The following is a 19,146-nucleotide window of genomic DNA, read 5'->3' on the forward strand; positions in this document are numbered from 1 at the left end:
ACATCATTTAGACCCAAACCACCAGCTTAATGTGCAAAAGATTTTTTCCAATGCATTAATAACTTTAACTTCCCTGTGTGCTGATAAGCTAAAATACATGCCATAAGAGAAATTCTACTACCGTGCCTGTCAGAGTAACCAGTTGTCTCCTAAACTAGAAATGTAAATTCTTTTCAATGTATTGTAACAGATATCTTCAAAATGCACCTTCAAACAAAAGGAAAGTATATTTGACTAATTTAATCTGGCTGTTTGATTAAAGGCCACCTCCTGAGTCTACACATATTCCTATGTATTTTTTCACATATAAGTTAGAATACAAAGTTTAATAACAGTGAATTAGCTTGACTGTAAGAGTGCCTTCAAAATGCTGGATTTCTAGCTAGCTTGTTTCTCTAAAATCAGTATAATTAACTGTTGGTGACTACAGTGGAAAAAACACTGTGCATACATAAATATCAGCACTGTGGTCAGACTCTTGCTTGGTACACAAACTTTTCTGATTTTGACTGCTGATATTAAAATAGTCAGAGTCATGCATTGCTAATTCAAATGACATGCACCAACTTATAAACACATAAACAAAAGTATTCCTGATTTAACACATTTTAACCAACCAAATTTTTTGAAATCCCAAATTAATTTTGAATTTGAGGATTGAAACATCTAACTTGTATTCTTTAATCAGCCATTTCACTTTAGTAATGAAGTAATGTTGACATAAAATTGCTTTGAGCAATACAAAACATATGTCATAGCGCATTCATTAAATAACTCTACGTAATGAGTTCCATCTATATAAATGACTTACCTTATTACTTATCACCAGTTCTTCTCTAGGACTGTGGAAGAGATGTTCATACAATTTATAGGGTTTAAATAAGCTGGAAAATAAGAGAAAAACACCGCTAGTACAGCTGTAGATCTCTAGAAAGGTAACACTATTAAAAAAATAGCTATAGTGAGAGTTACTCTCCAGATGGGTAATGCTTCGAATGTTAGGGAGAAATGGTTGTTTAACTTCAGCTATGATACACAGAGTATTTAATTTACAGGACGTACTATTAGATGGCTGTAGAAAATCCAGTATGATAATTAAGAATAAAACTGCTTTGTTCTTACGGAATCAAATTCCAAGAAGACTAAGTTCTCCTCTGAAAAAAAGTAATTCCTGAAATGCGTATCACCAGGATACTTATGTCTTTAATATCAGCAGTAGTGGACAAGAAGGAAACAAAGCCAAATGAGCTAGCAGATTTGGGATGGGCTGCTTATTCCAGCGATCAAGTTTGATGTTGGAACACAAAACCAATAAAGAATGGAAGCATTTATTCTCTCAAGGTCATGTTTCAAAATCAGCGCACTATTTCCTTAAAGAAAAACTAGAAAACTAGATTGACACACTGGAGTTTTGTGCATTACACAAAAAGTAACTTAAAGTAGTAAACTTATTTTCCCTTAAAACATATGTGGATTTCCATTTCATGTTTTAAATAATTTTCATTGTTTCCTTTCCTAATGGTAAATGAAATCATATTTGTTTAATCAAAGGCTTGGTTTGTCACAGTTCATCTGTTACAATTACTTTTTCCTCTTAAAATCATGACACAGAACTTCTGGCTTCTGTCATGTCATTCTGACAGGATTTAAAACACAGTTCTGTGATTTCATAGCACGTTCAGGTCGAAGAATGATTCTAACTTTATCACAGTCCTGTCTGATGTACCCATGAAAGATATGGCAATATTTGCAAGGAACATCTGTAACCAGTTCCTATCCTTTCCCCCCACCACACTATTAGAACCACAAACCAGGACGGTGGTGCCTCTCTGCTCAGTATTTGTAAGACCACGTCTAGAATACCGAAGCCTGCTTTGGGTAGTGTTTGGACTAGATGGCCTCCACATGTCCTTCCCAACATGAATTTCTCTATGGTCTGTGGAAGTAACTGTTAGAACAACGTATGCAATTACCTACTTAAAGCTAAGGACACTGATACTACGTACTGGAAGTCATGCTAATGCTATACTTACACATCTAAGCCTTCCACTGTTTCCGAGCTAGGAGATAAAGAAATTAATCATGTTGCCTTCAAAGCCACCTCTCAAGAGGTGTGCTTCTACATCCTTTGGTCTGTAAGGCAACTGCCAGTACAGAGACAGTACATACGGACGCTGACAGTCCCCTGTCAGAGGATGTATGCCAACATTTTTAAGCTTATGTTTTTATTTGATTACTTTTAGAGAAGCTTCTTCCTGTTTTGCCAAGTGTCTCTATTGAATAGAGTGCCCGGAATACCCTGGGTAGGTCAGAAGTACACATGAATTTCAGTTTTTACTTGGAATATCAAGTATGATGCTTTCTTAGGAACCAAGCAGAGCTCATATACAATATTTTTGAGTTTTCCCATTTTTCTTTTTCCTTTCAGAAGGCCAAAGACAATATCATGACAGGCATGGTACATATTAGAAAGACACAGACTTTAGAGTAAAACTTCTCTTCTGCAGCACTTTAATCATAATGCAAGCAGTTTAAAAAGTTATCACAGAATCCTGGTCAAGAGGCCGATGCACTGGGATGTAGGTGTCTGAAATACAATCTTGGCTATGACAAATAATGAGAAAACCAACAGTGGGAGTCTGTGTCAAGTCCCCACCATTTTAGCTGAACATCCTTCTCCAAATCACCTTCACTTACTCAGCACCACCGGCCACTGCCACAGTACCACTGAGATTCCACGAAATACTGCAGACCAGGGACAATTTGCCCTCATGAAAGTGGTGCTGAAGTGCCAGCTAAAATACAGCAGAGATTCTTCTAGCCTTTGAGAGCAGCTCAGAATTAGAAGAACACAAAGGCAGTACTGCCAGCCTCTCTTACATGACAATAATACATTTTCCAGCATGATTAGTCAAACACACCTGTGACTCTTTCAAATACATTCGTACCCAAATGGCTGCAGACAGTTTTGCACATACGTACAGATGCATTTCCTAGTTTTGTGAGAAGTATTATAGCAGCCGTATTGAACATTTGGCTCTGTAAGTGCCATATAAAAGTTTTATTCTATAGTTACATTTAATTCAGCCAATTACCATTTGTTAAAAACCAAATTTGATTACTCGCATAAGAGATTTGGCTACCATAAAGTGTAAGTTCCCTTCCCCCACACCCAAAGCACATATGTACTGCAAATGAAAATGGCAAATATTTTAGAATCTTAATTACCTATTTACTGCAGTGTTTCACCAAAGAATTCCTGCCATGTTTCAGCAGAAAAATAGGAATTTGTTTATGAACTATGTTTAAACAGACTTCAGAACTTACGTGGAGATGACTCAGACAAATTCATGAAAATACATGTGTCCTCTCACACACACACAGATCTATTTTTGGTAATATTCTAACATGGATTATTTGGGAAAAAAAAATATTTTTTGAGCATTGCAGACATACAAGAAATTAGATACATATCTTTCAAACTATATTGAGAGAACCTAACATTTCAAACTTCTTTCTTTTCTTTATTCCAATGCCTTGGAAAGAAGCCAGATTGAGAAAAGCTGAAAATTAGTTCTTTTCCTTAGACCTTCTAAATGTGTTAAGATATTCTTTACAGACCGTGTTCCATGTAGAGATAATTTACAGTATTTCCAAAAATATAAGTCATTACTTTTGGCATTTCTGAATTTATTTTTATTTTTCAAACAGAACTCTGTTTGAACTGTCACCCTTAATCCTGTATCAACGAAAGAAATCTTCCATTTAATGCTCTTTAAATCAAATCATGTAGATTATACAGCATCAGTACTTATTTTAAAACTGATATAGTTTTCTTCCACCATGCATTATATAAAATGCTTGTTGTGAACAATTAAGAGCCTGTGCCAATGTATTTAGTAATTATGTAAAAATAATTTTCCTCACGCAAGTAAGATTTTTCAGAATAAAACCTCTTATGATGTCATATGAAAATATGAAGGTGATTAACAATGACATATTTTCCTAACTCCACTGCCTCCTGAAAGAAAATGTCAAGAGCTATGTTGATATGTGTTTGCTGCAGGAGACAGGATAAAAAGACGATAACTGTCACCTTCCACCAAACCTAAAGGTATCATTATAGTTGTTATACAGCTTGTGCCAATGTAGTTGAGCATTTGTCCCCATTTCCATTATGAATCCCATGGGTTTAGAGCTCACCTATAAAAATGTGATCTGAACTAAAACATGTCATACTATTTTGAATAGAAAAAAAAAATAAAGCTATAAGTCTATCATTTAAAATTAAACAAAAAAAAAAAGTGAAGAACAAGAAAAAATGTTGAACTAATACATAAATTTGAGTTGTAATAAAACTCAGGCAGCCTGTTCCTGAGTTCATGAAGTTCGGAATACAACTACATAAAAAGTGTGCTGATTCAGTTCCGATTTAGAAAAAAATATTCATGTGAATGAAATAATGAATTGTATAAAGTGGATACACGTGGCACATTTTAGTGCATGTGCCTATATGTGTACATGTGTATATCCATGACCTTGTAGCTGTACGTACTTCTAGTAAGTTGAGCGGTATGAAAATAGAACTACATGTCTGGCAGCCAGAATACCACTGCTGTACTGAGGCATGATTGTATTCCTGCTGAGATAATACTTCGGTGGTAATAGGATGGAGCATCTAATCTCTTGGATGAAATTCTTGACACTGTGAAGGACTTACTTCATGGACAAGATCTCTTTCAATGGATAGTTCACACAAGAGCTACAGAGATCCTACTTGGAAAAAAACAATTGTTCCAAATAAATATACAAAAGGCACAGACAGGAAAAGAGAAGTAGAAGTTGAATGAGACGTTTGAAATGCCAAGCTTCCTTTTAGTTTAGGGGAGTACTTGGCAGGACATTGGTTTGCATTGACTACAAAAATTTGCGATATAAAGAGATGTTCTCATTTCATATGGGAAGAACCTGAAGTTCTTTTTATTTTCCATGAAACAGAACCAGACCGAACCAACATCATTATCATCATCAACAACAAAACACAGAGCAGGAGAAAGCCAGATCTTATAACTCAACTGTAAGAGAAATCACCTGTGATGGGCTTAAACCCCCATTAAAAATCTATCAGCGCCCTAAACCAGGAGACTGTCAGCCAACCTTGTATTTTTGTCTATTTTCAATAAAAACTTTAATGCATTCAAAAAACACTCTTAAAAAACAACAACAACAAACAAAACAAACAAACAAAAAATCTCTTTGCCACATTAAAATTCTTCTAGGAAAAGAAGAGTCAGAAATTTCCCAACTATTCTACATACAGATCAGTAATGGACTTACTCACTTTTTATGTCCATCTGCCACAAAATCTCTCTCCCTAGCACTACCATTGAGGTCATGAAATGGGCTCAATGGCTGAAGATACAGTATAGTGCATAAACATATATCACAATCACACCTTTTCCATTTTCCATCTTTTCTTGCTTATCCTGGCAATACAAGAACTTAAGGAACCATTCATCCATCAGGTACTGGAAGCAGTGGTGTAAGAGTATAGGTTGCTGTCCTAACAATAGCACTTCAATGAAGACAGGTCTGAATATGTTACTAAGACTTTATATGGAGACGAGTGATTAGCTACTGACACTTCATTTTTTTTCCAAGATACATAACTGAATTACTGCTGTTTATATCTCTTTTTGTGTCTGTTTAAAAGCTGAGACCTATCAAGAAACCTCTTCATGCAGATGCTGAACTTATGCTAACTTACAAATGCAACATTTTTATTACTCATACTTATTTACCATAGCCTTAATTCTGTAAAGTACAGAACTTAAAACCACTTAAGAAGTCCACTACAGCTGACAAGGTCACACAAATACTCAAAGTTACAAATGAGACATAGCATTCTGTTCAACTGAATATAGAATTAGAAAGCTTTAAAAGCAAAACAAGAGTATTCTGTATACACCATTCTCCTCTTTCCTTTAAATCACCCAAACCAAAACCCAGATAGAATCTTTTCAGAATAATCTTATGTCAAGATAAACTTCCCATCTAAATTCTGAATTTTCCAGGCTTTGACATCTGAGGTCAGATCTTTACCACTGCTTGATCTTTACCACTCTTTTCTTTTTACTTTTTCAAGTTTGGCATATGTAGCATGTTGCCATAGTAAGTACATTCCCAATTAAATAATTTTAACTTATTTTATCAGCAGATTTCCTACCACATTAATTTATTTGAATAAGACATCATGTATCCTAGGGTAGTACCTGCTATTCAAGTAATCAATGATTGCTTTGGCTTGCTCAATGCTGAAAACATCCATGTCACCACTTCTTTCTGAATCAGTTTCTCCTATTCCAGCCATTGCTTTTCCAAGTTCCTTTATGTTATCTTCTAAGGTCATATGTTTGTCTGCAATTAATTCCAAAGAACAAAAAGTAAATATAAACATGATAGAGGTGGGTTCCCCTCCCTCCCCCCCCCCCCTTTTTTTTAAAGCATTTTAATTATAAGACTTCTAGAAGCTTAAGCAGTTATATTATGAGTCACATGGAAACTTAAAAAGCAACAGTGACCAAACACTTTTGTCTGTGGCCATTATTCTTATCAATAAAACGTGCATTAAAATTCCATCATAAAATCACTGATGAGCCCTAGTAATGCAATGACCACAATAATGGATGTTTAAGACACTACAGGTTGGTCTTTTATGTATGCAGAGATAACCACAGGCAGAATATCACGTAAATGCTAGATGCATAGTATGATTGTCCTTAAAATGAATTTACTATTGCTTAAGTATTGTAAATAGACTGTTCTTCTGATCATGTCCCTTGCAATATAAATCAGAAATATACAAACAGATATTAAAAATGGCAAGCAATTTTAAAGTACTTAGTCATAATTGATTAAACTTGAATATGTTTAATATTCTGCTTGCATAATTGTTTGCACCCCCAAAATAAATGACTTCACAGTTTTAACTTGGAAAGCAATACCAAATGCCAAAACAGTTTTGAACTAAAATTTAAATTCCTTTTGTATACTGTCTTGACAAAAATCTGAAAATATATCAATGCTTGCTAAACCTTGCATTTAAAAAGAAAGGATCCATCTTTCTGATTTGTGTACACTGTGTGCTATCACTAAAACCACGGTGGAGTTTAAAAAAAAAGTTACAAACACAATTTGCTTGTTCTTTTTAAGTCTAAAAATCTACAGTAGAAAATGGGGAAATATCCACCAGTGGTGAAATAGATTTATTTTCCTTATTGCTTGAATTCTCTACTGATCTGCTTCTTGGTTCTTTGTACGGAAAACAAATTTAAAAACTTCCAAGATTTTGGTCTTTACAGTTTTGCCCTTTAGCTGTACAGGGATCAAAACCCAGAAAATTTCACCTCAGTTTTCAGTAACAGAGGCAGCACAATATAAATAACTATAATGGAAAAAAATAAAGAAATACAGAGAACATGGGGGGAAATAGAAGAGAAGCCATGGGAAATGAGAAATATCACATTTAGTGGGGAAGTTAACAAGGTCATGAGAAGTGACAATATTCAGGCCCAGGTCCTCTCTCCAGCTAGTCCAAATTTTCTCTTTCCTTTGTACAACTGAGTTTCAGGCCCAGCTGCCTGTCTCAGGATGGCTCTCACACTATGTCTGTGAGGTAGGGAGCACTTTATGTTCAAAGTGTAGAATGTAGACCAAATCACACAAGTAGTTTACCCTGGGTCCTCAGCTGGTTTCAGTCCCTACCCTGTTTCACTTCCTCTGCAAGGAATATTCGTACAGGCAACAAAGATCCCTTGGCTCTCAAACTGTTTCTCCTCACCCACCCAATCAAGAAAAGCCTTGAGTTTCTAAATCTCTGTTTTCCTCTCTCTTTTACCAGCCTTAAATGAATTTCCACTACCCTCGTTGTCTAAATCCATTATTTCCGTTCCATGCTATTGTTGCTATTATGATCAAATCTGCTTGCTTCTGCAGGCTGCTTGGGTACATTGTAGGGAAGGAAAAGGAAATGGTCATTAATATAGAAGACATTAGCATTTTATTGTTAGTTGAAATGTTTGGTCTTGGAACTTGCACCAGCTGAGAACAGTAACTATAAGGAAATTCATCTCAACCCTGGGCTAGAGCATAATTTATAAAATGGATTATTTGGGGAACTTTGCCGTGAAAAAAAAAAAGTAAGAAGTCTCTTGCATTTACAAACTGCATTTTCCTTCCCTGGAAGCCATGTGTCTTAGCCAAATATGAATGAATTTTCAGAGGACAGCAAAAAGCAAATTCACAACCCTTGTTTGCCAAACCTTAAGTCTTTACTTCAAAGCACAGGGGTATTAGAGCAGTTAAAAAAAAAAAAAAAAAAAAGCTCAAAATAATGCATTTATTTCTTTGACAGCCTCTGTCTTGAAGCCCATTGAACTGTTGTACTGGAAATTTTATATGTTAAAATTAATCTGAGGCAGACACTGCCATGGAAAATTGTAGCTTAAAGAGTTAAAGCTTTGCCAGACTTTATGCAACTAAGATCACATTCCTGAAAAATGTCAGTCAGCTTTAATAATCAGTTGTGCTACCAGCCTGTCTAGTACACATGCATTACAGTCTCATAAAACTAATTTGTGTCATGTTTCCATTCTTCTCCATTGTTATATTAATATAGTTAGCATATGTTAAGATACTTTCTCATTGGAGACAGGAAGGACAACTGGAATTCCAATGACCATAAAGCACGTACGTATTCTGTCAAGATTCCAAGTCAGAAAGGACCTTGATTTAAACTACAATGAAAGAGTATAATAATTATTATGAATTTGATTTTAAGTATTCATCTTTACTTTGAATAGAACCACTGTGTCCTTTCACTTTTCCTCTGGGATAGACTCTTCTCAACATAATCACCTTCAAAGTGAATGTAAAGTAAGAATTGTTATCTCTGAAAAGAGGGTTTTGAGAGGATACCGCTACAATTTTTTTTTTTTTTGGCTATTTTGTTCCCGCCAGACCCAAGATGCATGCTTTTTAGCAAATTTTCTCATAGCCACCAGAGCTGAAGTCCTTTCATTGTTATTTTTCAACTTTGGCAGCGATGCCGGTTTACTTCCCTCATCAGTCTTTAATTAACCAATACACTTTGTGCCCAAAATGCAGAATTTGCCACAGCAAAAGCCCCCTGAGAGCTAACCTCCAAGGACAAAATAAATGTAATTCTCCTGGTATAATTCTACAGGATGTACCAAATATCTCAAATATCAGAGAAATGTGCCCAAGGCTATGGTGACTCAGTCACTGAGAGAGCTGAAACCAGAATTTAGATGTTCCTTGCTCTCGCTCTACTGTAATGATTATTTATTTTACCATACCAATGATGAGGTCTTTTCAGGACCTGGTCCTTTTGTAGCATATACTGTATAAAGAAAGAATGAGGGATATTCTGCTAAATAGACTACAGTTCTCTCTAATCAAACATCTTTCAGGGAGAATTATTATCAGGCACAAGGTATAGCATGACAACATTCAAGAGGAAAATAAATTATTTTACAATGACTTACAATTAAAAACCGCTTTATTAAAATGACTGGAAAGCATTCTTGCCTTCCACTTCAGATATTTTTATTTTATCATTTTTAATTATACTTACCACGGAGGTTCTCCAACAGAAAGTTTAATAGATCCATGAATCCTGACAGCTGCACAAGACTGAAGTTCTTTTCTTTAGCCCACCAAAATCCAGCAGTATAATAATCTAACAAAATAGCTTCCTTCAAAGATGTCTTTAATTGTTTAAAATTCAGAAATTCTTCCAGCTTTCTGAAAGAAAAAGCAGAATAAAATAGTGAAATTTTAAAAATAGAGGTTTCAAAGTTTAATTTAGTGATTGTACATGTATTTGTATTTTACGCATATACATGTATGGATTTTCCAGAAACTTAGCTACATCAGTTTCTAGATATGAACACTGGTGGTTAGAGGAAAAAATCAAATGAGGAAAGTAAGCAAGCACCTACAGGTTTCAACAGGCACTAATTAAATGTTAAGATATAATTAATGAAGTAAAGAGATTTACAAAAATCAAAGAGAAATGCAGGCAAAATTCCCAAAGAAATTCCCAGTGTTTGTTCAGGAAGGGGTTTATTGGATGAAATGGGACAAGTCTCTCTATATTTTTTGATATGTTTACAATATTAAAAAAGATCTTGCTTTCCATTAGTGATTATTTTTCACATAGACTCTGAAGAAAAATTGCATCTGAAAAATTAGGTAAACAATATAAAATTACTAAAAACATCTAACATATTTAGAAATTTACATTCCACTTTCATAATGGTAAGAACATTTAGGAAGAATCTCATCTTATTTTTCTGGCACACTGGAAAATTTTCCACTTATTTTAACTTGAAGAAGTAATAATTATAGAAACATACATTTCCTTCCAGGAGACTATGATGCTACTGACATATTTACATCTACTCTATCCAAACATGGAATTAATTATGTCTTTTATAATAATTGTATGCATTTTTCCACATGAAGAGTTTATAGGGGATCAGGGCTAGGACTTCAGTTTGCAGTTCTGGTGTAACTTAACCATGTCTCAGGTAGTTAAGTTTTACATCAAAGCAATCCTTGGTTTCTTAGCTATACCTGACTACACAGGTGCCAGCTGTGATCACAGTTTTTCCTCCCCTGCAAGAGTGAAGTCTCCCCCCCCGCCCCGTTTCTCATTCCTTCCTAATAATAGCATTAATATCAGACCTACTCAGAGGCAACTGTTAGTTTTTCAGGGTTTTCATCAAGCCAGTTGAGATACACTGCCAAGTAAGATGAATTTTTTGGTTTTTATTTTTTTTAATTAAAGCCTCAATAGCTAACAAAGTAAAGCATATAATCCAATCAGTTTTGTTTAAAACATGTACTCCTTTGTTCTGCATGACAAATTTGTACGGCTGTACACATGCAAGGCAGTTAAAAACACTTAACTATGTACTGAAATAGAAGTGGAATGTGGCCAGCTGAACTTTCCAAGGTTTGAAACAGTCCATATCCTCTCTTTCTGAAGCTTCTGCCAACTCTGTGTTTTCATAATCAGAGCTTCTCAGGGATTTAGATTTTCTGTGATGCTACTAACAATGCCAGAACTAATTTTTTCAATATTCTGCAAGACTTCTAATTGACAACAGTATCTATAAATGATCAGGAAATTATGGGTGATTTAGATTTCTTAGTTACATCGATTGCTATTTCTTCCATTATGGGATGTGCGCAAGTCCTAAGGAAATGGACAGTAGTACAGAACTCCAATATATATGTGAATGCAAGACATCAAAATTTTCATACTGAACCAGATCATCTATTCTGATTTTCCATCCTTAGCTGTGGCCTTCAAAATGCTCTTGTGTAGAGAAATGATGCTCTATTGTACACTAACAAAATTTCAGTGCTGGTGCTAAACTGCTTAGAGTATATAAAATACCCTGCATCTATCCCCTTCAGTCAGATGAAGTATGTACTTTATGATTAACTTGTGCGTGCGTATGTGTGTGTATGTATATATATATATATATACATACACACACATATATATAAATACATGTGACCAGCTGAGACTAAGAAAAAACTATGACCTTTCAATGCTTTCCTTTTTAATTTTAGCAAGAAATTTTCACAATAAATTGCATCATCGAGTACATTTTAGTCTCCTTTGCGTTGTATGCTTCAGTCTTCTCTGAAGAAAGGGGCTTATCACTCAAGAGAAAATAATAAATGAAAAAATATAAATACTATTATTTAAAGGGTAACAAATATTTTTTTTTCAGTTTTCATTAAATAAAAAATTTAAAAAGGAAAAATAAATTCCATCAGGTAAGGAAGTTTTTTTTTCCTCAAAACAGAGAGAAATGAGAGGAAGAGAATATTTCAAGAATAATATTTTAATCTCTCAAAAACTCTATGTATTCAGAAAGACAGGGATAGTTCTCTTGTTGTTGTTTTTTTTTTTTTTTTTTTTACTTCTTCTCTCTCCCCAAAACAGTTAAGACTGTTCTAACCAGCTCTTTGGCTTTCAATTCTTTAAGAATCTACCAGTGGAGAAAAGTGTTCCTAAATTATTTGGGCACTTCTGAAAATCCCATTCTAAAAATATAAGTCTAGAGTTTCAGGTTGAACTCCTGGCCCCCTAAATTCATCTCCTATTAAGCAATAATAATGAGAGAGGGTGCTGCTAAAGGGAAGACAACATGGGCTTACTTCAGAAGTCTTTGGCTGCCTCCTATTTCCCCAGTGCACCATAATAGCTATCTACTTTTTAAGCTTTCCATCCCTCTCTGAACTGTTAAAACCCTTCTGATTTTACAGTAACTCATGGATCTGTAAAGAGTCCTAAATGTTTTAGCAAAAGAGTTACCAAGTGAGACTTATGAAAAGGCTCAGCATTGGCCTGTGCTTATTTACATCTTAGTATTTTATTTACAGAATATTTAGTAAGACTGCAAACCCAGAAACCCCATCATTGTGAAATATTTACCAGGGGAGAGACGGAAGGAGTTGAAGAAAAATCAAAAGATATGGGCAACACACTAAAATAAAGCAGATACGAGATCAATGGCTTTCTTCATAACTTTCATGAAACATTAATTGTTCAATTAAATAATTTATGATTTAAAGTCTAATGTGGTAACTACCCCCCCCCCCCCAAAAAAAAAAAAATCAAATTGTCTATAAACTTAATTTCATTATAATATTGGTTCTAGCATTGTTATCACTGCTACTCACTTTTGAACTCCTTCTACATTTTGTTCTGACAAAGCAGTAATTTGGGAAAGAGAAAGAAATGTCTGATTAATAATCTTCTGTCCACCTACTGCATCCTGATCCTGGTCTTCTGCCTACACACATAGAGACATATGAATATAATTTTTAAAAGTTGATTCAATTATGGCAGTAACTTATATAAATAACATTTTGATTTTGAGGAAGTAGGCAAGAGATTAATTCAACAAATGCCAAAATGTAACACAGCTATAATTATAAGGCATCAGCACAATACCTTAACACATTTTCACTAGGCAGATACATGGAAAATAGTATTTCTATCTTAAATTCACATGGGAACATAGTGACATATTGTGTGCAGCATAAGATTAAATCAAGTTGTAAGTAAAAACAATAGAAATATAAAAGTGCAAGGAATCCATGAATCTAGATTTAACTAACATGATACCAGATTGCACAATAACTAAATTTTTAAATCAGTTTCTGCTTAGGATATTATGAGCACACATACACACTACGACACTATTTGATCTCCACCCTGCCCTTTGGGAATTTACTGTCCACACTTACTCTGCCTTAACCCAAGAAAGCTCAACGTATTTGCTGCAACACAAAGGTACATATAAAAGAATCCAACACTACTGTTTCAGGGAAGGTCTGTGTATTTGCAATAATACACAAAAGGCAGTTCCTTTCAGGAAATACAATGGTGTACATGTTATGGGGGAATAACAAACTGAGCTTGAAAAGCTATGCAATCATCTTACAAAAAGTAAGAACATTTGATGATACTTTATTTAGTGTGTCCATTAAGAAAAGCCTATGAAATATACGTAACACTGGAAAAAATAACTGGTTTACTTTAGAGTATTTAGGCAATGAATTGAGGTGTCAAAGCACATTATAAAATCATTATCTGTAAAGTTATTCAAAATTACATTAGACATCTATCTATTGGACAATCTCTGCTCTGTTAAGAGGTGTCGCTGATAATGGTTATCAGTAGTTAGTTCAGATGAGCCAATTATGTTCAGACACAATCCCAGCAAAGGTCAAAACTATGTATAGCATCATTTTATCAATTTTAACTGAGCCATGCTGTGATCTGCGTATTATACAAAAGGGAAACTACCCAAAAGCATTTTACAAAGTTTTAAAAAGGAACTGATATGTAAAATAAATTCTCACCAAATCCTTGCACCCAAGCTGGGCTGCTAAAGTTTACATAGGTGGACAGCTATGCAAATAAAAATCTGTCTGGACCACTAAGCTCAAAGAATAGCGGGTAAGGGTTTGTACCCTACCTGAAGGTTGGTTAGAAATCTGAGTAAAACCCAACACTCATATTGAGTACATCTTTACATTCATGAGGTTTTACAGAGGCACAACTAGATGAAGTACGTAGAATAGCATTTCTAGCTCAGCTTGAAAAAGGAGGAAGATTTCCTAACATGGATGAATTTAGACTGAACAGCATTGTTCTGGGCTAATTAATCATCAACTAAATCTAGCACTGGTCAAGGAGAGCCCCCAAATAAAGCTACACTACTCCCCCTGCTGCTGCCAAACTGCAAAATATACTTAAAACTCTGGGACAAGCTGAATTGCATCGAAGACTGATGAAACACGAATAAGAGCAACAAACATCACATTTAGTGGACAGACCAGATTTTCTCTCTAATTAAGTGCCAGAGTACCTTCACACATGCACTTTAGTATTAAAAATTATTGTTCTCAACTGCAAAGAAGTTAGCCTTAGATATACTGTCTTACCAGAACAACAGGAATGAAGCACTTGAAGGCTTTCTTCAGAGAGTTAGGACCATGTCATTAGTCTGCTTTTGGTTGCATTAGCAATACTTCATGCAGCATAAAAAGCAATACCCCTACAGTCAGTAATATTGATATAATTGAAGCTGCATGCCCCAGCTAGGAAAACATGAATGAGTAGCTCAACAAAGGAACATTATACAATTAGTGAAAGACAGTCTTGAATAATTAGGAAAAATATGAATGCTTTCCCACAGTGACCAGCAGTATTACAAATACATCAAAAAATTGATTTTTTAGAAGTAGTGAGAGCTGAACTCATACTATCAGTTACTCTTTAACTGATATTGATGCTTTGGAAGTTGAATGAATATCAGCTCATCCCTTTTTCTCACAATATCCAATACATGGGATACTTTATTCTGGCTTTTTGCACCATTATATAAATGGCATATTACTGGTCATTTGATAACACCTTACTGACCACGATGTTAACATTTCCCAAGAATCACCATGATGGACTTTATCAGTAGCAGATAGTACCACGCAAGAGTACAGGTGCACCAAAAGCCTTTTTTTCCCCCCCCTCCCGCTTCTTACATCTTGTGCTCTATGGAACAAGTTAGTAGGCAAAAAGTTGAAAAATCTGAAAAAAAATACCTGAATTTCCAGAATCTATCCAAACTAATTCCTCACCACTTCTTGAAAGGTATCAGGCCACATTCATCATGTCAGAAAAAGCTTGACCAATGAAGTAATTACCTCCTGCCTACAGTATGTAGCTGCCTTACTACAGCATGAAGCTTCCTCACCTACCCGGTATTGACAGGCCCAGCACACCTAGCATGCTGATGCTAAGGCTCATCTCATTCTCTGAATTACAAATAGCAAGAAGGACCTCTAGGAAAAATTGGTGAAGTCTTAGTATATAGTGTTGTATTATAACAATATACAAGCTATGTAAGATAAAAATTTATTTAAAAATAACTCCAGGTGCTTTGCACTCAGTCTACTATAATCTCTTTCAACACATTAAAAGATCCAGTGGAATTAGAAACACACTCTTTAACCAACTAAAGTTTGAAGTTTAAACTTACAAGACACTCAAGCTATTGCAATTCAGTATTGAAGATAAAGCTTCATAATCTGCACATCAAAATCCGACAGTTTACATGGCAAGGTGAAAGCCTACTTTAGAGCAGCATTTCATCACCTCCTGTCTGTAACTTTATTCCCAGCAGCAAGTTCATCCTCTGCCCAAGCATTTTTTTTAATTAATTTTTTTTTTTTTACTGTTTTAATAAGGATAGACTTGTGGCACTGCTGTCCACAATAAGTGCAGGTATTAGATAACAAGGAATACAGTTCAAAATGACTGATGAGTAACTATGGGAGAGAAAGCACGTAATCTAGAACATTAATTTTTAAAATTATAAATGATTCTGTAATTTAAAAGGTACTTTAAGTCCACGAGGCCCCTACATGATCCCACATTAGTGGAAAACTTCTGTTTGGGCAGAGCCCCACTGAAAGTTTATCATTCCTTTGGTAAAATACTCTTTTGTCTTTCGATTGCAGTCTTTAACCACCACTGAAAAATCAAAGGGAAGTTGTTTTTTGCATGTTCACTGCTGTCAGAGAATTTATCTTTCCTCTTACTGTTAACAACTGTAACTGACAGAGGTAATCCAAATTGATTTAATTCTGGTAATACTATCCTCATGTGCAGTGGGGGGAAAAAAAAAAAAAAAAAAAAACAACAGAAAAAAAAACCACTCTACCAACATACACTGTAAAGCAATAGACTTAACCTATTTAAAAATAGACTACTACAAGGGAATTATTTGTTCCTTTATGTTTTATTTTCCTTCAAATAATTCTTAGCTGTTCTGAATGCATAATATTTTTCTGGCTGTTCTGTATGTCACTCCAAATGCTTTGGGCACCCCTTGTCAACAGCATCCAATCAAAATACCAAATCAGATATTCGACAACAAAAGAACAAGATCCTTGAATCTCTCAGCCAATGTTTACAAATCACTGTGAAACAGAAAATAATAACAGAAGAGTGATAAATAGTAAGCTGCAGAAAGTTTCGCATTTGGGGTGGGGAAGAACTATAAAACAAAACAAAGCAAACAAAAAATGATTAGAAAAGACGCCCCACTATCTCCAGTTTTAGCGAGGGACTTTCCAGAGTGACAAAACCTTGAAACACAAAAATAGAAATTAGCACCGCTGCTTCTGAAAGGAAATAATCTTGTCCTTTTGGTTGAGGCCTCTGCTCTTGCTGAAGATGCCACTTATTTGCACTTGCTTGAAAATGCAACAGCATGCTTTTGCAAAATCATGATTTTCAAAAGTATATTCACAAAGGAATGGGTTGCCAGCTCTCTCAAATTATAGCAAATACCTGAAGCGTAAGGAACCTGAGAACCTCCTCACTCCATCAGGGAAATGAGACTGGACTAAACTCTGCTGCCACAGCTAGATACTTTCCAGTACTGAACTAGTTCATTTAAAGCTGGCTCAGCTACCTCGCTCTGAGCAATACTGCTGACAGCAGTACAGATGTATCCTGAAACAGTGTCGCATATCAGTTACAACTTTAATCAAAATGGGAATGAAAAAAAATAGCAACACAGGCTGTTATTTGTATTATTATATGCATTTTGTTATCAAGCTGTCAAATACTTCAGCAGAAGCAGAAAATCTTGAAGCTGTCTACCTAAATAGTTAAGGCAGAAACGGGGAAAAAAAAAAAAAAAAGCCCCACTTGTCTGCTCCCACAATAGGAAGTTAAAATCAATAGTTGTTATTTTTAGTCACAGTATTTCTTTTGTTGTTAAACACATAAGGAAATACACAAGAATAGCACACTAATTTCAATTACATTCAAAAGCGAAACATGCAGATATGCCAAATGAGAAAAATAAAACCTTTATGTGAGGAAAGCATTCAGAGGACCATTATGAACAACAGAAGCTGATGGTATCCTCTTAATAACAAAATCTATTAAAAAAAATACACACAATCCAAGCGTCAAGACATATGGGCGACCAAATGTACCAAATGGCTTTAGACTTTACTCACATTTTCGCTGCTGCAGACTACTTAATAGAAAAAAAAAAAAAAAAGAAAAGGAAAGAAAAAAATGTTTAAAAATAAAGCAGCAACAAGACTTGCTAAGAACAGGATTCAGGTTTTGTGACATTCTTTCTGCTAAAAGTAATTACAAGTCTGAGCCATTAAAAAAATATTTTAATTCAAGAGGAATTTTCTCAATAAAACAAAAATAGTGGCAGAATACAATGTTCTCTGTGGCTTATATATTGAACATGCCAGCCTCAGCCAAAACTGGAGACTATACAATAAAAATATATATTAAAAAAAAAATATTAAAAAAGCAGAATTCCACAGGGTTTGCAATAAAATTAAATCATAAGGGATAGTAGGAATTATCACTAAGGTAAGCCATCATGTATAAAACAAACAATATATAGGAAACAGAAAACACATGAAAAAAAATCTATAAAGAATCCTTTTATAAAGCCATGAAGTAATAAAGACAAAAATTTCAGTGCTACATTTCATATAGATGTACAATATATTCTGACAGCCTGTCCTTTCCCATGCAGCACACCTTGCGTCCTTTCACTAAGATCTGACTGACTGCATTACCCCCTTGTTACGCTCTTCCCAACAACCGTAATATTTACCAATAATAACACTAGTAAGAAGTATACTGTGAAAAATGCTTATATATATATATATATATATATCATAAAGCATTAAAATATGTATTAATACATTTTACATAGAAGAGGATTTATTTAAGTAAACCTATTTTTCGTACCAGTTATTGTTATGGTAGTTTTTTGCCAACAGACGCAAACCTACAGTGGCTGAAAGCAATTAATCACTTCAGCAACAGCCACAGTAACTTCTCTGCCATCTGAGACAACAAAGAAGTTCCACCTCAAGAAAATGACCTCGAGGTTACTACAGCCTTATAGACAGACTCGAGAGAGAAATTTTGAGCTGAAGCAACACCTCCTATGTTCGTGGGAGGAATAGCTTGTGTTCTCAGACTCCTGATACCAGTGAGGTACCTGTGTCAGAAATCACACCTCCACCAACGAAGTCAAAAACCACAATAAATAATAATAATGCAGACAAAGATATGAAAAGGAGCAAATATTGAGGAGAATGATGTGGATTTGGATCTGTGGTAGCACTTTGGCTACATAGGGAAACAAAGGGTGAGGAATACAACTTACGATGTTGCTGGAAGCAAGACGGGGGGGAAACCATGGCCCTTTGCACTAACAGCCAAAAATTCAGGTATCTCTAACATCATGAAAAAGCCAAGTGGGCAACTACAGGGATGCATTGTTGGTATGAAAATACATCCTTTTAACAATTATAAACCCCAACAGAAACTGCAGAAGAAGAGGGGGGAGCCACCGCTGAGCTAGGCCAGGATGAGGACGGGGAATGGCTGGTGGTGGCTTTCCCCAGGAAGGATGGGCCTGTGGATTTCTGAAGCCCTCCACAAGTTTTGGAAGCCCTCTGTGGGTTTTCAAAGCC

The 19,146-nt window shown here is 35.1% G+C and overlaps 1 protein-coding gene across 11 annotated transcripts in view; it reads right to left on the minus strand.

The window, feature by feature from the left end:
• Positions 1–19,146, minus strand: part of CABCOCO1 (ciliary associated calcium binding coiled-coil 1) — a 225,904-nt gene that overhangs the window by 36,752 nt on the left and 170,006 nt on the right. For 7 of the 11 annotated variants that reach the window (XM_021269566.4, XM_072040065.1, XM_038181623.2 and 4 more), the window contains 3 exons: positions 9,656–9,825; positions 6,273–6,417; positions 812–884 (listed from right to left, as the gene is read on the minus strand). In XM_021269566.4, the coding sequence (XP_021125241.3) occupies positions 812–884; positions 6,273–6,417; positions 9,656–9,825 (388 nt within the window). Of the gene's footprint in view, positions 1–811; positions 885–6,272; positions 6,418–9,655; positions 9,826–12,786; positions 12,900–19,146 lie in introns of all 11 variants that reach the window. The other 4 variants (XR_005266806.2, XM_072040063.1, XM_038181622.2 and 1 more) reach the window with 1 other exon arrangement.

This window comes from Anas platyrhynchos, chromosome 6, assembly GCF_047663525.1.
Source record: "Anas platyrhynchos isolate ZD024472 breed Pekin duck chromosome 6, IASCAAS_PekinDuck_T2T, whole genome shotgun sequence".
In the NCBI taxonomy this organism is placed as follows: Eukaryota; Metazoa; Chordata; class Aves; order Anseriformes; family Anatidae; genus Anas; species Anas platyrhynchos.